The sequence below is a fragment of the Lepidochelys olivacea genome (assembly GCF_965140295.1).
Source record: "Lepidochelys olivacea isolate rLepOli2 genome assembly, chromosome: 1".
NCBI lineage: Eukaryota > Metazoa > Chordata > Testudines > Cheloniidae > Lepidochelys > Lepidochelys olivacea.
The window spans coordinates 180,486,281-180,506,967 of NC_140411.1; the positions used below are offsets into that span (position 1 = coordinate 180,486,281).

Genomic DNA, 20,687 nt, shown 5'->3' on the forward strand with positions numbered 1-20,687 from the left:
CAGGGTTTTAATTGCAGTGTAGATATACCCTTCTTCAAGAAACTATATTCCTTGCAATGCTGCTGTTAGTGTTTATTGTAATATTGTGTAGAGCTCGTCAAGCTAGCCCATTCCAGGGAATTCTTTATCCTGGACCTGTTCCTCCATCCTGTTTCACTAAGCACAGCCAGCTGGAAGGGCGGGGAACAGTTCCTTCTGGAACTATCCTTGTGCCAACTTGTGCATCAGCAGCTGGTCCTTTGTACTTGGTAGCCTTTCCCCCCAACGCTTGGCAGCAGCAGTCCAATGAAATGCAGCAGCTTAAGGCAATGAATTTACTCTTACTAGTCACTAGTTCCTAAACGCTTTGGGCAAAATTAATCCCTGGTGTAACTCCATTACAATCAATGGACATAAAGCCATTGAAGTCAGTGGAGTTATGCCAGGGCTGATTGTGGCACAGCATGTCACCATTAGGCCTGAATGAGCAAATAGTTTAATTGAATCCACTTACTTTATTTTAAATTATTTTAAATTTACTCTCTGGTCAATTTACGGCCATTTATAATCCATGGGGTCTGACCCTGAAGGGGGCTGAGCCTCATCAATTCCCACTGAAGTGTAGAATTCACTGGGGCCTGAGGCCCCTCAGGATCTGGCCCATGCTGAAGAATCAAAGAAGGCCACATAATCAGAAATTAATGTTTTGAATGCAACAGTGAACATGATTATAAACCCCAATTTGTACTTAGTAGGGATTAGGGGCCTGATCCTGCACTACCTTTACCTTGTGTTCCCATCTACAAATCCGCAGGTGGGTGATGAGTGGCTGCAAAACTGTACCACATCAAAATTCTCACTTTTCTCACACAAGTGGGCTTTTATGCTCATTCTTCATTCAGCGCTTGCCTACACTACAGATCCTTGACCAGTATAGCTTTTCCACTACAGCCCCTAATGTAGACACAGCATAAAGCGGCAGAAAGTGTTCTCCTGGCATTGTTACACCACCTCCCTGAATGACATTAGCTAAGCCGACAGAAGCACTTTTCTGTTGACACAGTTGCATCTACACTGCCAGCAAAGCCATGTCAGGTAGGAGGTGCAATTTTTTCCAAAACTACTCAGGATTAGCCTAACTTTGCTCCTATGGAAGTCAATGGTAAAACTCCCATTGGCTCCATTTGGAACAGTTTTAGTCAACACTCAATGATTTTAAAAATCCCATCCTGCATATTTAGACATTCTGCTTTGTACCAGTAGGCAAACTTTGAAATCTTAACTGAACTTTTTCAAACTCCCATTATTAGAAAGCCAAACAAAACTATCTTACCCTAAAATAGGACTTCTCAAACTATGGAGCAGGCCAACCAAAGGAAGCATGGAATGTGTCAAGGGGAGGTACGAGCTCTGGCTATCAGTCCCAGGTGGCTGGGGCTTGTGCAAAAGGGTCATGCACATCCAGGAGGTGGGGAGATAGGATTCGGGGGACAGCCGGAGCCCCACCGCCCCAGGGGTGACAGCTGGACCACGAGCATTGGCTGGCTTGGGCTCTCCTTCCCCCTGCACATCCCTCACCTGGTAGCAGTGGGACTCCAGCTATCAGTGCCGGGGTGGCAGCAGCAACACAGAAGTAAGGGTGGCAATGGGGTGCTAAGTCTTCTGTGAGAAGTGATATTGAAAAATCGTATTGCCACCCTCACTTCTGAGCTGCTGCCGGCACAGCACTACCTATACAGCTGAGTGCCCAGCCAGCAGCCGCTGGTTTCTGCTCTCCCTTCAGAGCCTGGCTGCAGTATATATACTTGTGAGGGGCAGGGGGAGAACATGAACAACTATAGACACAAAGAAGGGGCACACAATCATATAAGTAGAGACCCACTGTCCTAGAGTAAAAAGAAAAGGAGTACTTGTGGCACCTTAGAGACTAACCAATTTATTAGAGCATAAGCTTTCGTGAGCTACAGCTCACTTCATCAGATGCATATCGTGGAAACTGCAGCAGACTTTATATATACACAGAGAATATGAACCAATACCTCCTCCCACCCCACTGTCCTGCTGGTAATAGCTTATCTAAAGTGATCATCAGGTGGGCCATTTCCAGCACAAATCCAGGTTTTCTCACCCTCCACCCCCCCCCCCCACAAATTCACTCTCCTGCTGGTGATAGCCCATCCAAAGTGACAACTCTTTACACAATGTGCATGACAATCAAGTTGGGCTATTTCCTGCACAAATCCAGGTTTTCTCACATTCCCCCCACCCCCATACACACACAAACTCACTCTCCTGCTGGTAATAGCTCATCCAAACTGACCACTCTTAAGACCACTCTTAAGAGTGGTCAGTTTGGATGAGCTATTACCAGCAGGAGAGTGAGTTTGTGTGTGTATGGGGGTGGGGGGAATGTGAGAAAACCTGGATTTGTGCAGGAAATAGCCCAACTTGATTGTCATGCACATTGTGTAAAGAGTTGTCACTTTGGATGGGCTATCACCAGCAGGAGAGTGAATTTGTGGGGGGGGGGGGTGGTGGAGGGTGAGAAAACCTGGATTTGTGCTGGAAATGGCCCACCTGATGATCACTTTAGATAAGCTATTACCAGCAGGACAGTGGGGTGGGAGGAGGTATTGGTTCATATTCTCTGTGTATATATAAAGTCTGCTGCAGTTTCCACGATATGCATCTGATGAAGTGAGCTGTAGCTCACGAAAGCTTATGCTCTAATAAATTGGTTAGTCTCTAAGGTGCCACAAGTACTCCTTTTCTTTTTGCGAATACAGACTAACACGGCTGTTACTCTGAAACCTGTCCTAGAGTAATGATCAGTAGCTTACGGTAGTGTCTTTGCAGTGTTTGGGTATGTCACTGGTGTTAACAATTGTAATATTTTTATAGGGATTGGTTCAGTGCTTGTTTTATTTAAACTGGTTCATAAATCCATAAATCATGGTTCCATAACTCTTATGGAATTAGTTAATTCAGGCAGTTTTCCTCCTTTAAGTACCAACATCTCATCATAACTCCTAAACCCTCTCCCTTACTCCCCTTTTCCATCCTCCCTGCCACTAACTTGCCTTTCCCCGAGTGCTGTCTCTCACTCTTCTCAACCCTTCTTTCCTCGCATCAAAGCCACTGTCAAATGTTATCACTTTTCCCTCTAAAATTTGCCCCCAGCTGCTAAAGCCCTTGCTCCTGCCTTGATTATCTTTTTGCACTGATTACTGAATCTCCTCCATTCTATTTTCCCCAGTTCTCATCTCTCCCCCTCCAGTCCATTAAAAGGGTATCAGCTAAAATAACCCACCCCCAATCTAAATGTGCCACCCCTCCTCAAAACTATCATCTCCTTGCCAATTTTCACATCAAATTTATACTCGTCCTCACCTTCAAGGTTCCACACTGTCTGCTTCTTGTCTACATCTCAGTTTTAATTTCCTTCTACTCCTCCTTTCACCTCCCATGCTCTGCCAACCCCTCTTTCTTTATGATCCATTTGTATCCTCCTGCCACTTCTGCTTCAATGCCTTGTTCATGCTTCCCCCTTTGCCAGGAACAGTACTCATTGCCAAACAATCTCACTCTGCTCTTTCAGATCACTACTCATAATTCATTCCTTTTAGGTAGCTTTCTAATGTGCACTCTAGTGTTAGCTCCTCCTGATGTAACACCCAGCTATGTATGTTGTTAAAATAAAGTTCAGAGTTATCAAGGTACATGTGAAACAAATTCAGAACTAATGAGATACATATGAAACAAACAAATCACCCGCATGTATTTGCTGAAATCTTCCTCCACACCTCAACCGCTACCGGCAACACAATTGTCTGTCATCATTTCTCAGTGGTGCTGTGTCTAATTTAAACTGCAAGCTTCTCCATGCAGGGAACACTGGCTTATTATGTGTCTGTAAAGCTCTATGCACACCTATGATACTATATAAATAGTTGTGTTTTTTTATTTGTGTTTATACATAATCCTTGTAAAGAAAATTACTGTGCCCTCGACTGAGGGAAAAGCAATGTTCTTGTATTTTGCACTGATGTGGCTTGAATTGTCTCTACAGAATCTACTCTTTCCAAACCAGCCTCTCCAACCCAACAGTAGGTATTCCGTATCACCAACAGGCGACCTCACTATTACCAACATTCAACGATCTGATGCAGGCTACTACATCTGTCAGGCGCTGACAGTTGCTGGGAGCATTTTAGCAAAGGCTCAACTGGAAGTTACTGATGGTGAGAAATCAGGATTTCTGTTGGGGTTTTTTTTGTTTGTTTGTTTGTTTTAACCAATAGCACTGAAGAATTAAAATATAATTTGTAAATATAGACATGTCAGATCATGTAATTCATATCGGCAAACATATAGGCTTCTACTAATTATGAATAATGCAAAAAGGACCTCGGTGCAGAGTCTTCTACATGAACACAAAAACGTGGAATACAAGTTTGCATATTATATGAAATTTTGTACCTCTTTAAAACAATCAGTGAAAAGGGAGGGCTACACCAGCTCAGAATATAATTTGTTTTAAAGGACACTGTTCAATATAGTGGAACTGAAATCTAAGATGCCCGTATTCTAATCCAGAATGCGCAATGGATGGTTTTGTGGTAAAGCACTGAATAGCAACTCAGGAAAACTCAGTTCAATTCCCAGCTCCACAGCAGACTTCTTGTGTTACCTTAGGGAAGTCACTTTGGGACGTGTCGTCATCTCATGAAAACTGGAATAACTCCATTTAAATCTATGGAGCTGTGTCTGTGCACATCAACTGAGGACCCTGGCCCTTAGTCTCTCTGTGTCTCAAATCCCCATTTGTAAAGCGGGGCCCGTAATACTTCCTTACCCTCACAGGAGTGTTTTAAGGATAATTAATGTTTCTGATGCGCTCAGATACGGCAATGATGGGAATCAGACAGATTGACAAATACTACAACACAGTGTGATTTGTCACTAGTCATTTCAACATTCTCTTTTAGGAAAATACCTTAAATGCATTCTTTACTACGTATATCTCCTTTCATTTGCACCCATGAATCCTGTTAACATCAGTATGAGTTCTGTTCATGGATCTAGGGCAGAATAGTGCCTTTATATTACTAAAGAAAATGGAGCTGAAATTCCTATTTGCCTAGCAGGTCATCTCATTCCCAGGCCTTATTATTCCCTATCGTAACTGACTCATTAAATATCTCCTGACAGACTTCGACGAATTTTTGCCCTTAAAACTGTTGTTACATGCACAGATCCACTATTACAGCTCCCTCAGAGACCTGCCTACATCATGAAAGTTTGAAAAGATGTCTAATTCTGAATAATCTGGCTTTTCACAAAAGCATATTCATCGCAAGTGACAGGTAGAGAGGTTCAGAAACATGCTATAGAGATTTGAGCATGAATTTGATGCCTTTTTTTCCCTGTTGTTTTCCAAAAGCTGTCTGTATTTTTATGACAAGGAAAGATAATTTCTTCCTTATCCTTACATCTTTACAAGCATGCACTGCATTTCCTTAAAGTAGTTTCTAGGAGATTAAAGCCTAACCTTTGCTCTGTGACCTCCTTAAGTCTTCCCTTTCTCTTACTCTCTATGACAAAATGATGCATTTTCATACAATTCAAATTTACATGTAGATTAAAAGGTCATTTAAAATTAATGGAAAGGCAGTATTTTTTAATATCCGTCCACGGCGCTGTCTGATTCAATGCCATGGCTGTGATTGGAATAAATAGAACATACAAACACTGGCTGATAGGACATTGAGCTGTTAATGGTTGCACCTGCTGTTGTTGCAGAGATTTACTGCAACAGGGGCCGAAAGGAGCAAGTCAGGTTCAAGGATATCAGTGATGAGAAATTCTTCCTTTAGACTGACAAGGCCTTTGGTCCTTCTTAATCTTTATTTATTTCTCTGTATGAAAAAAGAAATCATAACTGACCTCTTCTGCATCTGCATCAGCTTATGCAGCCAGTCAACAGAAAAAGCTCATTAAGGTGTCCATGGCAAAAAGCAAACTCAGGTTGAACTAATTACATTCAAAGGTACTTAGCATTCTACATTCCTTAAGAAAGCATTCAATGGTGCCTGTGTGACTAAAGGAATGAAAAACCTGCATTCTTCAAATATCTCCCAGAACCTGAAAGTCAGGACACTCACTGTAATATACTACAAGATTATTTTATAGAAATATGAATTCATTATGGTATTGAGGGGTGGATGAAGGTCATGAGGAATGTACAAAAAGAGTATTTTGCAATTGTGATTGTATAAATAAAGGTACCACTGTATCATAGATAATTTTTGACATTGCCTTTTATTAGGGAATTAAGCATAAATATCTAAATATTCTTTCTCAGCTCATGCTGAGTATAGGTTATAGAAGTTAATGTTTTTTATCAGTAGAGAAATTTAATTTCGGGGTTTAAAAATATATTAAAATATAAACATTTCAAATATTAGCCATATATTAAAGCATTAGCTTTCCAGTTTTTGGCTGGTGATTTCAGTTTTACTTCATAGCCCAGAATTTTTCTGTTTGGTTAATGATTTAATAATAGTGGCAAGGCATCATTTTCATTTTGAACACATTTTTGTTTGATCCCAGAGTAATTTGGATTCAATTGAAATTCCAATACAGAATGAAAACATATGTCATGTGCAGAAAAACAAGTGCTTAATTATACCATATATAGCAGTGTTTCAATTGTTACATTTTTGCACTTAGACGTCTTCACTGGAAATATTTTTAACTCAAGTGTTCCTATGAGAAAAGATTACTTGCTGTGATGAAATGTGCTGAGTTGAGTGATAATTTTGCTGATTATGGACTGTGCTAAGAGCCTTCAATATATTTGAAATTCAAATCTTGTACTGTCTTGAAAGATCGTCACATAAATCCAGTGTCTAACTCACATCTGGAAAAGTAACATCATTTTTAAAAAAATGAGACAGTCTCTGCAATCTTTCAAAAGCAAAGGTAAGCATGCAGCTCACAGTCTTATAACAGCAGGTCATGCAAATAAACAAAGAGCTTCCATTTACCTGTGTCTCTGTGTGATATAGACAGAATAATTCACAATTAGTCATTTATTCCATAAATTTAGTCTCTTTTTTGTGCACAGAATATTCAGAAGTAAATCTCAATTTCCTCTAATCAATTAATTATTCATATTTATTGATTGATCTTTTTGGCCACTGTGCATGTTTTTTAACTCTATGGATTAGTCACAAATAGTTCTCTGTGAGTATCCAGCTCTATCTACTTGAAATTCAAGTTGTATTGCTTAGTTGTGACTGGTCAGATAAGGCATATGATATTGTTTCCATCACTAGATTACATGCGTATGTGAATGTTTGTAGATCCTAATTTTAAATTCCATTTCCATGAATGCGTGCACATATGACTTTGAAGTTCACTTTCTGTAAATATGCATTCCAGTATAGCTCAATCGCACATGTTTGTAGAAAATGAACACAAAAGGGTTTGTGCTTGGACAAAACAAATTCACCTAAAAATTAGAGCAACCATTCATTGACTTTTTACAGTATTTATCCATCTTTGAGATAGATAGACCCTCACACATATACAAACATCTCTCCAAAGCTCTGCTCAAGTGTCAGTTCCTGATTCACTGAAAAACATATATCATAGGAATCTTGTTTATATATTTAAATAACTGACAAAAACAGGATAATTTCAAAACATTTTACAGAAGATTTACAAGTCATAGAAGTGAAGACAATACAGTTGTTCATAGATCACTGGAAATCCTAAGTGTTCATTTAACCTTTAGCCTTAGTGTCATGGAAACCTGTAGTAGTCTTTCACCCATAACACCCTTGAAAATGAAGATTCCTTCTGGCCAGGAGACTTTCAATTACTTTATTGATCAAACCCATTTAAAAGATTATGAGCTACTCATTTGGGCAGTAAAAAAACTAATTAGATGCCAAAGAGCAATATCTAAAAAACAATAGGCTTTTAAAATACCTATATTGCTACCCATAAAACAAGGCAATGAATTGCTACAAATAACTAAAGATGTATAGTTCTCAACCTAAGCAATTATATGTTTTCATTCTTTCAATCTATACCTACTCACCTAGAAAACTGAAAACTCATGGCTCTGCATTAAATGCAAATGAAAACTTATGTGGCCTAGTTGTCACCTGAATATATTTTTGCTGTAGGTATAGTACTTAGATGGGCCATACACATGTTTCTATAATTACAGCATAAAATTGAGATTGAGTTTTTATTTCTTAAAATGACAGGGCATACTCTCTCTTCAACAGTTGTGTGTAACTGTGCTTAACCCTAATGAGATGTAAACATGTGCTCTGAGGTGAAAATACATCCCCATGTGTCTTTCTTGTGTCCTACTGGTTCCTGTGTTATAGCTGAATTCAGTGTATGGTATTTCAGAATTTCCAAGGCAGTTTTCATTTCCTGTGACAAATGTTCTAAATTAGCTTTCGATGCACATTTTAAATGTTCAGTTACAATAAATTTGTTGAAATCACAACCCAAGGTATTATTACAGCAAGTAGAGTCATCAGCCTTATTTCCCAGATTAAGAGAAGGTTTTAGGGTTGTTGTGATGTTACAGTTCCAAAAACAAACATTTTGAATAAAAAAACAAATGCTTACATCAGCCCTCCTCTTTCCTATATATTAAACAGTATACCGAAAGTACTTTGGAGCCTTGACAATGCTGTGACCTCATGTCTTGAACAGTTCAACACAATGCAAGCCCACATTTCTTTAAGACACACTTCAATTTATTGTGGTTTCATTCAGAGGCATGTATGGTATGCTAAGTACATTGGGCCAGATCCTCAGCTGGAGTAAACTGATGTAACTCAATTGGCATCAGTGGAGCTATGCAAACCTACACTAGCTCAGGAGCTAATCCTGTTTATCAGAATATTTTCATTCAGATGCCAAACATACTGCTCAGAGTTTTAAAGTTATAACAGTATGGAAGCTAAACATCTGAGAACTGTTTCTCAATTCTGTTAGATGGGTGTTATGATGGTATAACTCCATTGACATTAATGAAGAATCCAGCCCCTTGTTTATCTTACTCTCTCTCTCTATAAACAAGTCTTACAGAAACAACAAAGCTATGTTTTTATCCTTCACAGATGCCACAGGGAATAGGTTGAACATCAGAATTATTTATGAAAAAAATTTCTTGTAAGAAAAGTTAACATGATCATTTACCTCATCTTCACGATATCCCACTGGTAGCAGAATAAGGCTCAGATGCAGCTAGGCACTCACTTGTTAAGAACATTTTATGACTTATTTCAAGCATGCAAATGTAAAATATTAGGAGAATAATAACAGAGTTCATGGTTTCAAAAGGTGATGACTTGATTTGGTAGCTTGATTAAATCTGAACTGTTCCTCACTGAAGAGCATGATGCAATCAGGTAGATCAGTTAGGGAAAGATTTTGTGGTGTTCGATGTTATTTCCTAATGATGAACATTTGCACATTGAACATGAATGGGAAACGTGATCAAATGCACATGTTTAACTAACAGTTATGGTTGGTTGACAACTGTCTTAGCTTTCATCAGCCTTTCTAAGGCCCTGATTCAGGAGACCATCTGTTTTCAGGAAAGTGTTTAACCATATGCTTAACTTTGACACCCATGAGATTGAAACACCTGTTTAAACTTAAGCATGTGCTCAAGGCTGCTGGAACAATTTGTATAGTGGGGGTGCTGAGAGCCATTGAATCAAAATGTAAACCCTGTATTACGATGGAAACCACTTTAAGCCAAGAGGTGCTGCCACCATAGGCGCCATCTTTCTGAGTTGCCAGGGTGTGCTCGACCCCCTGCTCCACCCCAGGCCCTGCCCTCACCCCGCCTCACCTCTGCTCTGCCCTGCCCCACCTCTGTCCGCCCTCACTCCACCCCCTCTCTCGAGCGCCCCCACCCTCACTCTGCGCCCAACCCCCCAGTGCCTCCTGCCCGCAGCCAAATAGATGATTGCGGCAGGTGGGAGGCACTGGGAGGGAGGGAGAGGAACTGATAGGGGGAGGTTGCCAGTGAGTGCTGAGCACCCACTAGTTCTTTCCATGGGTGTTCCAGCCCCGGAGCACCCATGCAGTCGACACCTATGGCTGCCACACCCCCAGCAGCTCTAGTTCCAGCACCTATGCATGTGCTTTCCTGAACCAGGGTCTTAACTTTTAGCTAACCTTAAGTAATGTCTACAGTTCAATAAAAAAACACCCACGGCTGGCCAGTGACTCATGCTTGCAGGACTCAGGCTGCAGGGCTATAAAATAGCAGTGTAGATGTTTGGGCTCTGGAACCCTTCTCCCTCGCTGTGTCCCAGAACTCAGGCTCGAGCCTGAATGTCTATGCTGCAATTTACATCTGCATCAGCTGGGGGTGTTTTATTTCAGTGTAGACATATCCTTACTAAAATAAGTGTGATAACCTTTCTGTGTTTGTTTATAGCAAACTCACATCTAGGTACCATTTCACTGTAACTAAGCACAACCCTTTTAAATATGCCAGGAAAACATCTCAGTTGTGGGTGCATGAATGCATAATGGACATTGCAGAAATTAGCGTTTTCAACCTCCCTGGATATCATATACAATTTTCTTAAAATCTATATTCTGTTATGCCAGATACTAACTGTTAAACATGACAGATATTAACTGTTAAAAGGTAGAGAGGTTCAGTAATTGTTGTGTTGTCATTTAGTTTTGACAGATAGACCTCCACCCATCATTCTCCAAGGTCCAGCCAATCAGACGTTGGCAGTAGATGGGACAGCTTTGCTGAAGTGTAAGGCCACTGGCGACCCACTTCCTGTTATTAGCTGGTTAAAGGAAGGATTCACCTTCCTGGGCAGAGATCCTAGAACATCAATACAGGAGCAGGGGACTTTGCAGATTAAAAGTCTACGGGTGAGTACTAATATAAATGAATCTTTGTTCCGACTGGATCGTTACTGAGCTGGTGAGGAGCCCCCATCAAACAGTTAGACATCCTTATCTTCAAAGTTGACATGTGCCCCTCCATTTAGAATAATGTCTTTCACCAGCAAGCTTCACTGAGCAAAATTCTCTGCCAGAGAAATAAAAAAGGGGGATATGATTTAACATTGCTGTAGCCTTGTGGTTCCCAAACTTGTTCCACTGCTGGTGCAGGGAAAGCCCCTGGCGGGCCGGGCCAGTTTGTTTGTCTGCCGCAGCTGCAGATTCGGCTGATCGCGGCTCCCGGTGGCCGCAGTTCGCTGCTCCAGGCCAGTGGGAGCTGCTGGAAGTGGTGCAGCGGCCAGTCCGTCCCTCAGCTTGCACCGCTTCCAGCAGCTCCCATTGGCCTGGAGCAGCGAACCGCAGCCACTGGGAGCCACGATTGGCCGAACCTGGAGATGCGGCAGGTAAACAAACCAGCCCAGCCCGGCAGGGGCTTTCCCTGCACAAGCGGTGGAGCAAGTTTGGGAACCACTGCTGTAGAGGGTTCAGGTAATACATTAGGATTCAGACAAAATGCATTAGAACATAGTACCTAGCAGTAGGGGCTGGTCAAGCTTCACTCCATGCAGGAGATGGAAGGGGGACTGGTCACCATCTCCATCTCATTTGATCCTGAGGCTGGATGCCAATTCATTCAAAGTTGCAAGTTGGAGCAGCCTCATTTGTTCCAGCTGATAATTGTCTCCCAGGAGACTGCAGCCAGGCTTTGGCCACTCCCTCCCTTACCAAATCCATTGCACCAGGGCCTGGGAGAGGGAGGTACCCTGCAGCTGGCTATGCTGGTTCTGTCCTATGTGTGCTGGTGTTTCCCCAGCTGCTTGGTTAGGGCAGTATTGCATCCCTCTTTGGCATAAGGCATGGAACACTGTCTGGCCAGTGTTGTTTTGAGGTATCTGAAAATCAGATGCCCTGAATTTCAGGAGGGTGGAATTCAGATAGGGAGAAGAGACAAAATGAAAAGTTGTCAATGTGAAATTTGATCTGAAATGAAATTCTGGTCCCTTAATCGCCTGTGGTCAAGCATTTTAAATGACTTTTTAACTAAAATAAAATAAAAACACCATATATTTGAAGTATGTTTTTTTTCAAAGGGATTTAGAATTAAATTTATAGGACATTTTCTTATATAATTGAGTCCATTCCTGTAGCCATGCTTGTGACCCTTACACATGCTGATTGTCACACTGAAGTCATTGGCACTCCTTGCTTAAGTAAAGCAGGACTGTGTTCAAAATCTGCTGGTCCCAGCAGGTACTGTGTGCTCCAACCCGTCCCTTCCTCACTCGGGGAATGACCTCTGTGGGAAGCGACAGGAGCCAGGTGGCATGGGGTTATCCTCAGTTGCTCATTTAAAGTAGCTTTCTGGCTGCTTTATGCTGCGGTGCAGATCAGGGATAGAGGACTGATTCTTTAATATATTTATACTCTCACAGAGTGGTTGCCACTCAAAAGACAAAATTTACCAACAATTTATCACATTGATATCTGACATAACACTAGTACGTCTTCTTTAGAGTACAAACAAAATCTGCAGTATCTCAGCTGCCACAGTGCTGTACCTTGTCGGTAAATATTATCTTGCGAATGGCAAACGTTGTGTAGATGGATGTATTTATGTATAATATATGAAGTATAGAGATACTCATAAAAATATCCAAATATATATTACATATGGTGCAGAAAGGTAAAAATAGTTATATTATACATTAATTGTTTAAAAATAATTTCAGGAAATATTTAATTTCATCAGCACTAATGCTTGTACTTAGTTTTATCAGGAAAAAAAAAGAGAATCTGCAGAACTATAAAGAACAAGAAATGAGCAGCAGTTTAGTTTTCTGCCAACATTTCATCAGTGATCATAAATGAATTGTTAACTTCCTTGGAACAAAATGGAATTTATTAAAAAATTTATGCTAGCTTTCCTTGAGTAAACAATTTATCCTCCCTCTCTGGGCTAAAGGCGGGTTTGGGCCATGAAGGTTAATGCATTTTTACTGTAGAGCTGGATTAAACAGTGCGGTTGAATAGTCAAGATCCACCAGTAGTGTTAGAAAGCAGCAATTAGAGGTGGGAGCTTGGTGATTTCAAACAAACTTTCAGAGCATTGATGATGGGCTTCTGTGGAGTGTCCATGAGGCAGAAGCTCATGGGATCCCTGCCTCCATGCGGTTATGCAAACAGTAAAATACTTGTTGAATCGTGCCAGCACATTAATGTCTTTGTTAGAGGTACATGATCTGTAAAGGAGAAAGGAAATACTGGCAAGGGAAAGGAAAATCTGGCAGTAAGTGTGACTTTAAAAGACATGGAGCTTTTATTGATCCTTGAGTGGCTCATTCTTTAATACCCATTTTCCTTTAAGGCTCAGAAAGATACTCCTTAACCCTTCTCAATGCAGTAACACCAGGAAGAAAGACTCAACACCATATATTGGTTTATATTAGGGCTGTCAATTAATTGCTGTTAACTCACATGATTAACTAAAAAAAAATTATTGTGATTAAAAAAATTAATTGTGATTAATCACAGTTTTAATCGCGCAGTTGAACAATAGAATCCTAATTGAAATTTATTAAACATTTTTGGATGTTTTTCTACATTTTCAAATATATTGACTTCAATTACAGCACGGAATACAAAGTATACAGTGCTCACTTTATATTATTTTTTCTTACAAATGTTTGCACTGTAAAAATGATAAATAGTATTTTTCAATTCACCTCATACAAGTGCTGTAGTGCAATCTCTCTGTTGTGAAAGTGCAACTTACAAATGTAGATTTTTTTTGTTACATAACTGCACTCAAAAACAAGAGTGTAAAACTTTAGAGCCTATAAGTCCACTGAGTCCTACTTCTTCTTCAGCCAACCACTAAGACAAACAAGTTTGTTTACATTTATGGGAAATAATACTGCCCGCTTCTTATTTACAATGTCACTTGAAAGTGAGATCAGGTGTTTGCCTGGAACTTTTGTAGCCAGCGTTGCAAGGTATTTACGTGCCAACTATGATAAACATTCATATGCCCCTTCATGCTTCGGCCACCATTCCAGAGGACATGTTTCCATGCTGATAATGCTCGTTAAAAAATAATGTGTTAATTAAATTTGTGACTGAACTCCTTGGGGGAGAATTGTATGTCTCCTGGTCTGTTTTACCCCCATTCTGCCATATATTTCATATTATAGTAATCTCGGATGATGACCCAGTACATGTTCGATTTATGAACACTTTCACTTCAGATTTGACAAAACACAAAGAAGGTACCAATGTGAGATTTCTAAAAATAGATACAGCACTCGACCCAAGGTTTAAGAATCTGAAGTGCCTTCCAAAATCTGAGAGGGACGACATGTGGACCATGCTTTCAGATGTCTTAAAAGAGCAACACTCCAATACGGAAACTATAGAACCTGAAGCACCAAAAAAGAAAATCAATCTTCTGCTGGTGGCATCTGAGTCATGATGATGAAAATGAACATGTGCTGGTCCACACTGTTTTGGATCATTATCGAGCAGAACCCATCATCAGCATGGACGCATGTCATCTGGAATGGTGGTTGAAGCATGAAGGGACATATGAATCTTTAGGGCATTTGGCACGTAAATATCTTGTGATGCTGGCTACAACAGTGCCATGCGAATGCCTGTTCTCACTTTCAGGTGACACTGTAAACAAGAAGTGGACAGCATTTCCCCTGCAAATGTAAACAAACTTGTTTGTCTGAGCAATTAGCTGAATAAGAAGTAGGACTAATGGACGTGTAGGCTCTAAAGTTTTATATTGTTTTATTTTTGAGCGCAGTTTTTTTGGTACATAATTCTACATTTGTAAGTTCAACTTTCATGATAAAGAGATTGCACTACAATACTTGTAATGTGGGTATTGAAAAATACTATTTCTTTTGGTTTTTTACAGTGCAAATATTTGTAATCAAAAATAAATATAAAGTGAGCACAGTACACTTTGTCTTCTGTGTTGTAGTTGAAATCAATATATTTGAAAATGTAGGAAACATCCAAAATATTTAAATAAATGGTATTCTATTATTGTTTAACAGCGCGATTAATTGTGATTATTTTTTAATCGTGTGATTAATCACAGTTAATTTTTAATTGCTTGACAGCCCTAGTTTAAATGGGAAGCTGCAACTTTTATGAATTAATGTAAACTGGAAAGTTTAAGTCTTCCATTAAGGCTACCACAGCAACAAAGAGTCCAGTGGAGGTCCAAACTGAAGTCCTTTAGACAGGACCAATCTCAGGCTACAATTAGCTCCCCTTCACCATAACAAACCAATAGGGATTTTAGCATCTTACCAAAATAATTGTCACTGCCCTTATTGCATACAAGGGTTAAATGTATATGTCAAGGTAGCTCATTGCAGTTCATCTAATGGATATGGTCCTTCTTAGCTCAATGCTGACATTTACTCTGGAGCCCCTACACCACCTTGCCCATGCTCCGTAGCAACCACACTGGACCCCAGGCCAAACCTTGAATGTGAATCAACACAATTCCCCTATGTGCCAAATATCCCGGTTGCTATGAGGAAGTGAAAAAAAATTCCATATCCAGGTCAACGGTGACAGGAAAATTCCTTCTCTGCTCCAAAAAAGCCGCTTACTTATTATTCATAGCATGCCCAGATACCCAGTGTTAACCAGGGAAAGGAGGGCAAGTGCTTAATGATGATCATAATCCATCCATGTATTCAGATTTTCAGATGTCTCCCTTCATGTCCTTAAAAGCAGCCAGTTGGCCGCAGCCATTGGGAGTGGGTGTCTAATCCACAAGCTATGTAGAGGTTAGGTTTTGGTCTTTCTGCCAGTGGCATGATCTGTCCTCCCATATGGAACACCTATCTCCCATTCAATTAAGCCCCCTTCCCCACACTACTGAGATGGTATGGGATGTTGAAAAACAATGAATTGCCATTGACTGTCTGATTTCTCTCCATTTTTGGTTTTAATAGCAAAAAAGATTAAAAGGCAAACAATATTGTCATGCTGATATGAAATTCACTAGGTACACATAATCTGTTCATAGTCTGCATAGCTGGTAGTTGATTTCATGGCCTGGAAGAAGTGGAATACCCCAAGTATTCTTTATATATAGTATTTGCCTTCTAAGTATACTCACAGTGTCCAGTGCCATACTCCACTTTGCAACAGCGATGCACAAATGCAGTTAAGAAACTTTGCCTTAAAAAAGAGTTTCCACTACCACATAATGAGGAGGTATTCCCAACCAACAGCTCATAAAACACATTGTAAAACAGTACAGCAGAGAATGCTCTACCACTCCCCTTCCAGCTGATAAGGCTATCTCCAGTCAAGTGCTGTTGTCTTTCCCTAGCAACCAGTTCACATTTTGAATATTTCAGCCTTTATCAGAGAGCCTTTCTGACTGAAGGCAGCTGCATCTTCTTAAAATTCAGGCCTTGCTTATACAAATCTACTAAATAGTTACATCACTAATTACCTGTTGTGCCCTGTCCATAACAATAGTATACTGCAGCGATAATGTGTCAGAAGCAGAAAGTGCCAACATGATTCAAACACGATAAACTTCAAAATCAATTAAAATATGTATCAGCAGATATTGTAAAGCGCATCTTGCTGATTTGCCTCAACAGCCATCTGGAAAATCAAGCTATGAGCACGTTGATTTCAGTTCCAATTTAGTATAGTACAGAGCACGCACATGCTATTCCCTTACAGTCCAATAAACCATTTTGAATTTAGTCCTATATCCGTTCAGATGTTCCAATGCAGTCTTCCCCCAGTGAATATAATTCTTCTCTCATATCATCAGGGTCAGCACTCTCCCAACTCCATTTCCATCTCTAGGCTAACATGCTTTACACACACCAGGTTTGGGGCTTCTCAGTAGACTCCACACTGTTGGCCAACTGCGGTATTCCATTGATCTCTGTAGATTTCCCCAGACCAAACATCAGGTCTCATTCACAGCATCCCTTAGCCTTCAAAGTGAGAAATAACAAAACATCAGGGGAAATCAGTTAATGTGGCAGAAAAAAAATAAATAAAAAGAAGAGGGGGGAAATAACTCTAATAGTGTCAATGTGACCACAAACAATTTCCCCAGATAAACTCTGCATATCTGAATCATTTATGTGACTATAATGCTTTTCATCCCCAAACACTTCTCAAACTCCAGACTACAGCACCACTGAAATGCACATACAGCATCACTGAAACCCCTCTGGTGTGAAAGGCAGCTGCCAGCTCATCAAGAAGCTCACTCCACTCTGCATAAAAATGGAGAGGGAAGAGGGAAATTTGGCCTAGGCCACTGACCCAGCCTTACCCTTTAGAAAATGTTATGCATGAGGACTTTAATATCCATACTAACTAGACAGGACTGGTTTTAAAGTCTCATCTAAAAGACCCATACATGATAAACTGCATAGTAATACTTTCTCTACAACAGAGGAATAAAAGGAGGTGAGACAACCCTGCTGTGATTGGAAACTGTAAATCAAGACAGGGATTATGAAACTGAAGCTTAATCTCCTCTGAGAAGTAGAAATCTGTACCCATTTCACAATAATTTAGACACACTTTAAATTATAATTTCAGTCACATCTATAGTATATTATATTTTTACTGGAATTCACCTGGATCTTCCTTCATATATTAAAAAAAATTTGGTGACATGTTTTAAATTAACCATTCTGTAATACCTATACCCTGTACCACTGACATTAACTATATGAGAATTAGAATAATGGGGGGGGGGAAGCAAGTGAAACTATTAAGAGCAAGTAATCTTATTATAGTTCTCTAAAAGTAAGCCACCATTAAATGATTATTTGAGAAATGTCTGGTGTCCTTTAGTGATGTACAATGTCGGCTAAGTCCTTCTTATTTTACATCAAGAAATATTCAGAAAAAAAACTGAGAGGATTGTGCCACCTGATGTTAAAGATTTGTCAAAAATGCCCTTAACCATTTTTGTATGACTAGATATCTGACACTGGCACTTACACATGTGTGGCAACAAGTTCAAGTGGGGAGACATCTTGGAGTGCTGTGCTAGAGGTGACAGGTAGGTCATGTCAGAGGCTTGTTGTTCTCTTGGCTTGTGTTCACCGTATTATAGCAGATCTGTTTTAAAGGGAACCGGGATTGAGACTAATATAGATTTAGGTAGAAAGGCTGGATGTCTTCACAGCCTTAGATTTTGGTATTATTTGCTCTAAATCTCCATTGATAGTACAACCAGTTGTATTAGTATCAAGGTAAGTTAGAGAGCTAAATCTAGTCTAAACTGGAGTACAAACAAACTAACTGTTTCCATGCAGGAAGGTCCTTATGACCATGAAGAATCCCACTGAAGTCACTGGGGTGAAAAAGTGAAAAAGTCTACCTAACTGGAGATCCTTTTGTAGGATTGGGGGCTTTCTCATGCCTTACATTGACTGATGTGTTGACATTTTAGGTGAATCTATTCCAGTTATTAAAAAAAATAAATAAAATAGACTAGGCTGCCTGCCTCTTCTCCTCCTTTTTCTTTTATTGTTGTTGCTTTCTCTGGTTTGTTTTATGAGCAAACGTTTATCTAAAGACCTACAGCCAATCATCCAGTAACATAAGCCTCTAAATGTAAACCTGACTCTCTGTTGTTATTGTTAAGTTAGGTCAGTAAGAATTGGGGCCATTGTGCTGACTACTGTAATTTATTTTTTATAGTTTTTTTATCTTTCCTCTCCTTTTTTGAAATCAAATTGTGCAGTCAAGGATAAAAGTTAACTATTTTTTTTTATTTACCCCTTACAGAGTCTGGTGGAGCAACAATCAGTAAAAATTACGATTTGAATGACCTTCCTGGGCCACCATCCAAACCCCAGGTCACTGACGTTACTAAGAACAGTGTCACCTTGTCCTGGCAGCCAGGCACCCCTGGAAGCTTACCAGCCAGTGCATATATCATTGAAGCTTTTAGGTATGTGAAAATTTCCACTTTTAATCTCTTTCCTTTCTAATTTTGTTTTAACCCCAGTGTTAACTGTGCTTCTGATCTGATGGTACCTGTGTGGATATCTACACATTCAATTAACTCACTAAAGGCCTTATCTTTGATGGCATGAAGTTCATTCTTAATCTTCAAGAATTTCTCTTTATTATTAACCACCTATTTCTTAATAGAAAGTTTAGACAAGCACTAGGCTATTTCTTCAGGTCAGCAGAAGTATAGCTTGACTATGCATTCACTCATCTGTTACTTTTTTCTTAATCCTGATCATCACTGAGGGTTTCAAATGAGAATGTTGACATTGAAATTGGACTGCTTGAGAGGAGGTAGTTTAATTAGGGTTGGGCAAACCAGATTTAAAAAAAGTTAATAATAGTATTCACTAAACCTTGAACATGTTGGGATGTTTGGTCTTCTTAAAGGAGAACCTAAGAAAAAACAAACCACCCCTTTTGAAATTCCAGTATGTGTATACCATGTGGAATAAAATATATCATTTAAAAAAACAAACATCTGATCATTTAGAGCTTGATCCTGCAAGTCTGAAGTTGATCAGAGTTGAGGTGCTGAGCACCTCATAGATGCACACAGTATTTGCAAGCCACAATTCAGTAGGTTACTTAAATCAATGGGTTACTTGTGTGCTTCAAATTAGGGTCATGTTTAAGTACGTTCCTGAATCAGAGTCTTAAAGTGAAAGAAAAGGAGTAAATATATTTTGTCTTTTAGTTAGCATGGTAATCTATAAAATATGTACAGTAACAGCTTAAAAGGCCACAATGATGACTACTCATCCTTCTACATAAATATCTATGTGCCATTTCTAAAATATGCAAATAATTGTTTTCCGTAAAAATGGTAACTTCCAGTATGTCTTTTGATTCATATGAAAATAGTGACTACCTTTAATAAGCCCAAATGGAAAAGGTAGAAAAACTTTCTTATGAATAATATACAACCGACAGCTATGAAATGAAATTCTCTCTTTATCCTTAGCAAAGGTACCCATTTGACTTTACATAAGCTGCAATGACATCCCACCGATGACTCTAAAAATCACCATATATTCATAGGGAGCTATTTTTAACAATCACACTTGAGATTTTTACAGATGCAAGGTGCTATATTCTGTTTATAGGACAGTCCAATTGAAAACTTAAGCACAGGAAAATGTATTCATGCATTTTTCTTCTTTTACAGATGTGTTTTTGAAAGGGTCTATAGTAATTTTACATATGGATTTAATTCAAGGAGAACACATTATTTTAGCAGGACAATTTATTGGCATAATTTACCCTGTAGTATAGAAAGTTATTCTTTTAACAGGTTTATTATTTTCAAATATTTGTTCAAGAGGGCCCCATTTATCATTCAAATTTACTTTTCCACTTTTCTATATCTGTTCCTTTTGCAGGTATTTATTTTAGTGGGCTATAATGTATTAGGAAAAGCTTTCACTTCAGCTGGGCTGAAATATTTTTATGGTACTATTGTTTTGTTTCATAATGTGGCCTACTCTCTTCATGAATTAACTAAAACCAGCAGAACAGCTTCATTTTTATTTTTTTTTATTGATCTTGCTATTTTTTTCTCCAGTGGTTAACCTTGGCAAGGAAATGAAACCCAACTTATTTTACAAATCCTTTCTCTCCCCAGTATGTAAAAGTTTGTTATAAAGAGGAAG

At 39.4% G+C, this 20,687-nt stretch overlaps 1 protein-coding gene across 19 annotated transcripts in view; it reads left to right on the plus strand.

The window, feature by feature from the left end:
* Positions 1-20,687, plus strand: part of ROBO2 (roundabout guidance receptor 2) — a 644,167-nt gene that overhangs the window by 504,169 nt on the left and 119,311 nt on the right. For all 19 annotated transcript variants that reach the window (XM_084645672.1, XM_084645685.1, XM_084645684.1 and 16 more), the window contains 4 exons: positions 4,049-4,220; positions 10,721-10,926; positions 17,995-18,076; positions 18,808-18,973. In XM_084645672.1, the coding sequence (XP_084501798.1) occupies positions 4,049-4,220; positions 10,721-10,926; positions 17,995-18,076; positions 18,808-18,973 (626 nt within the window). The remainder of the gene's footprint in view (positions 1-4,048; positions 4,221-10,720; positions 10,927-17,994; positions 18,077-18,807; positions 18,974-20,687) is intronic.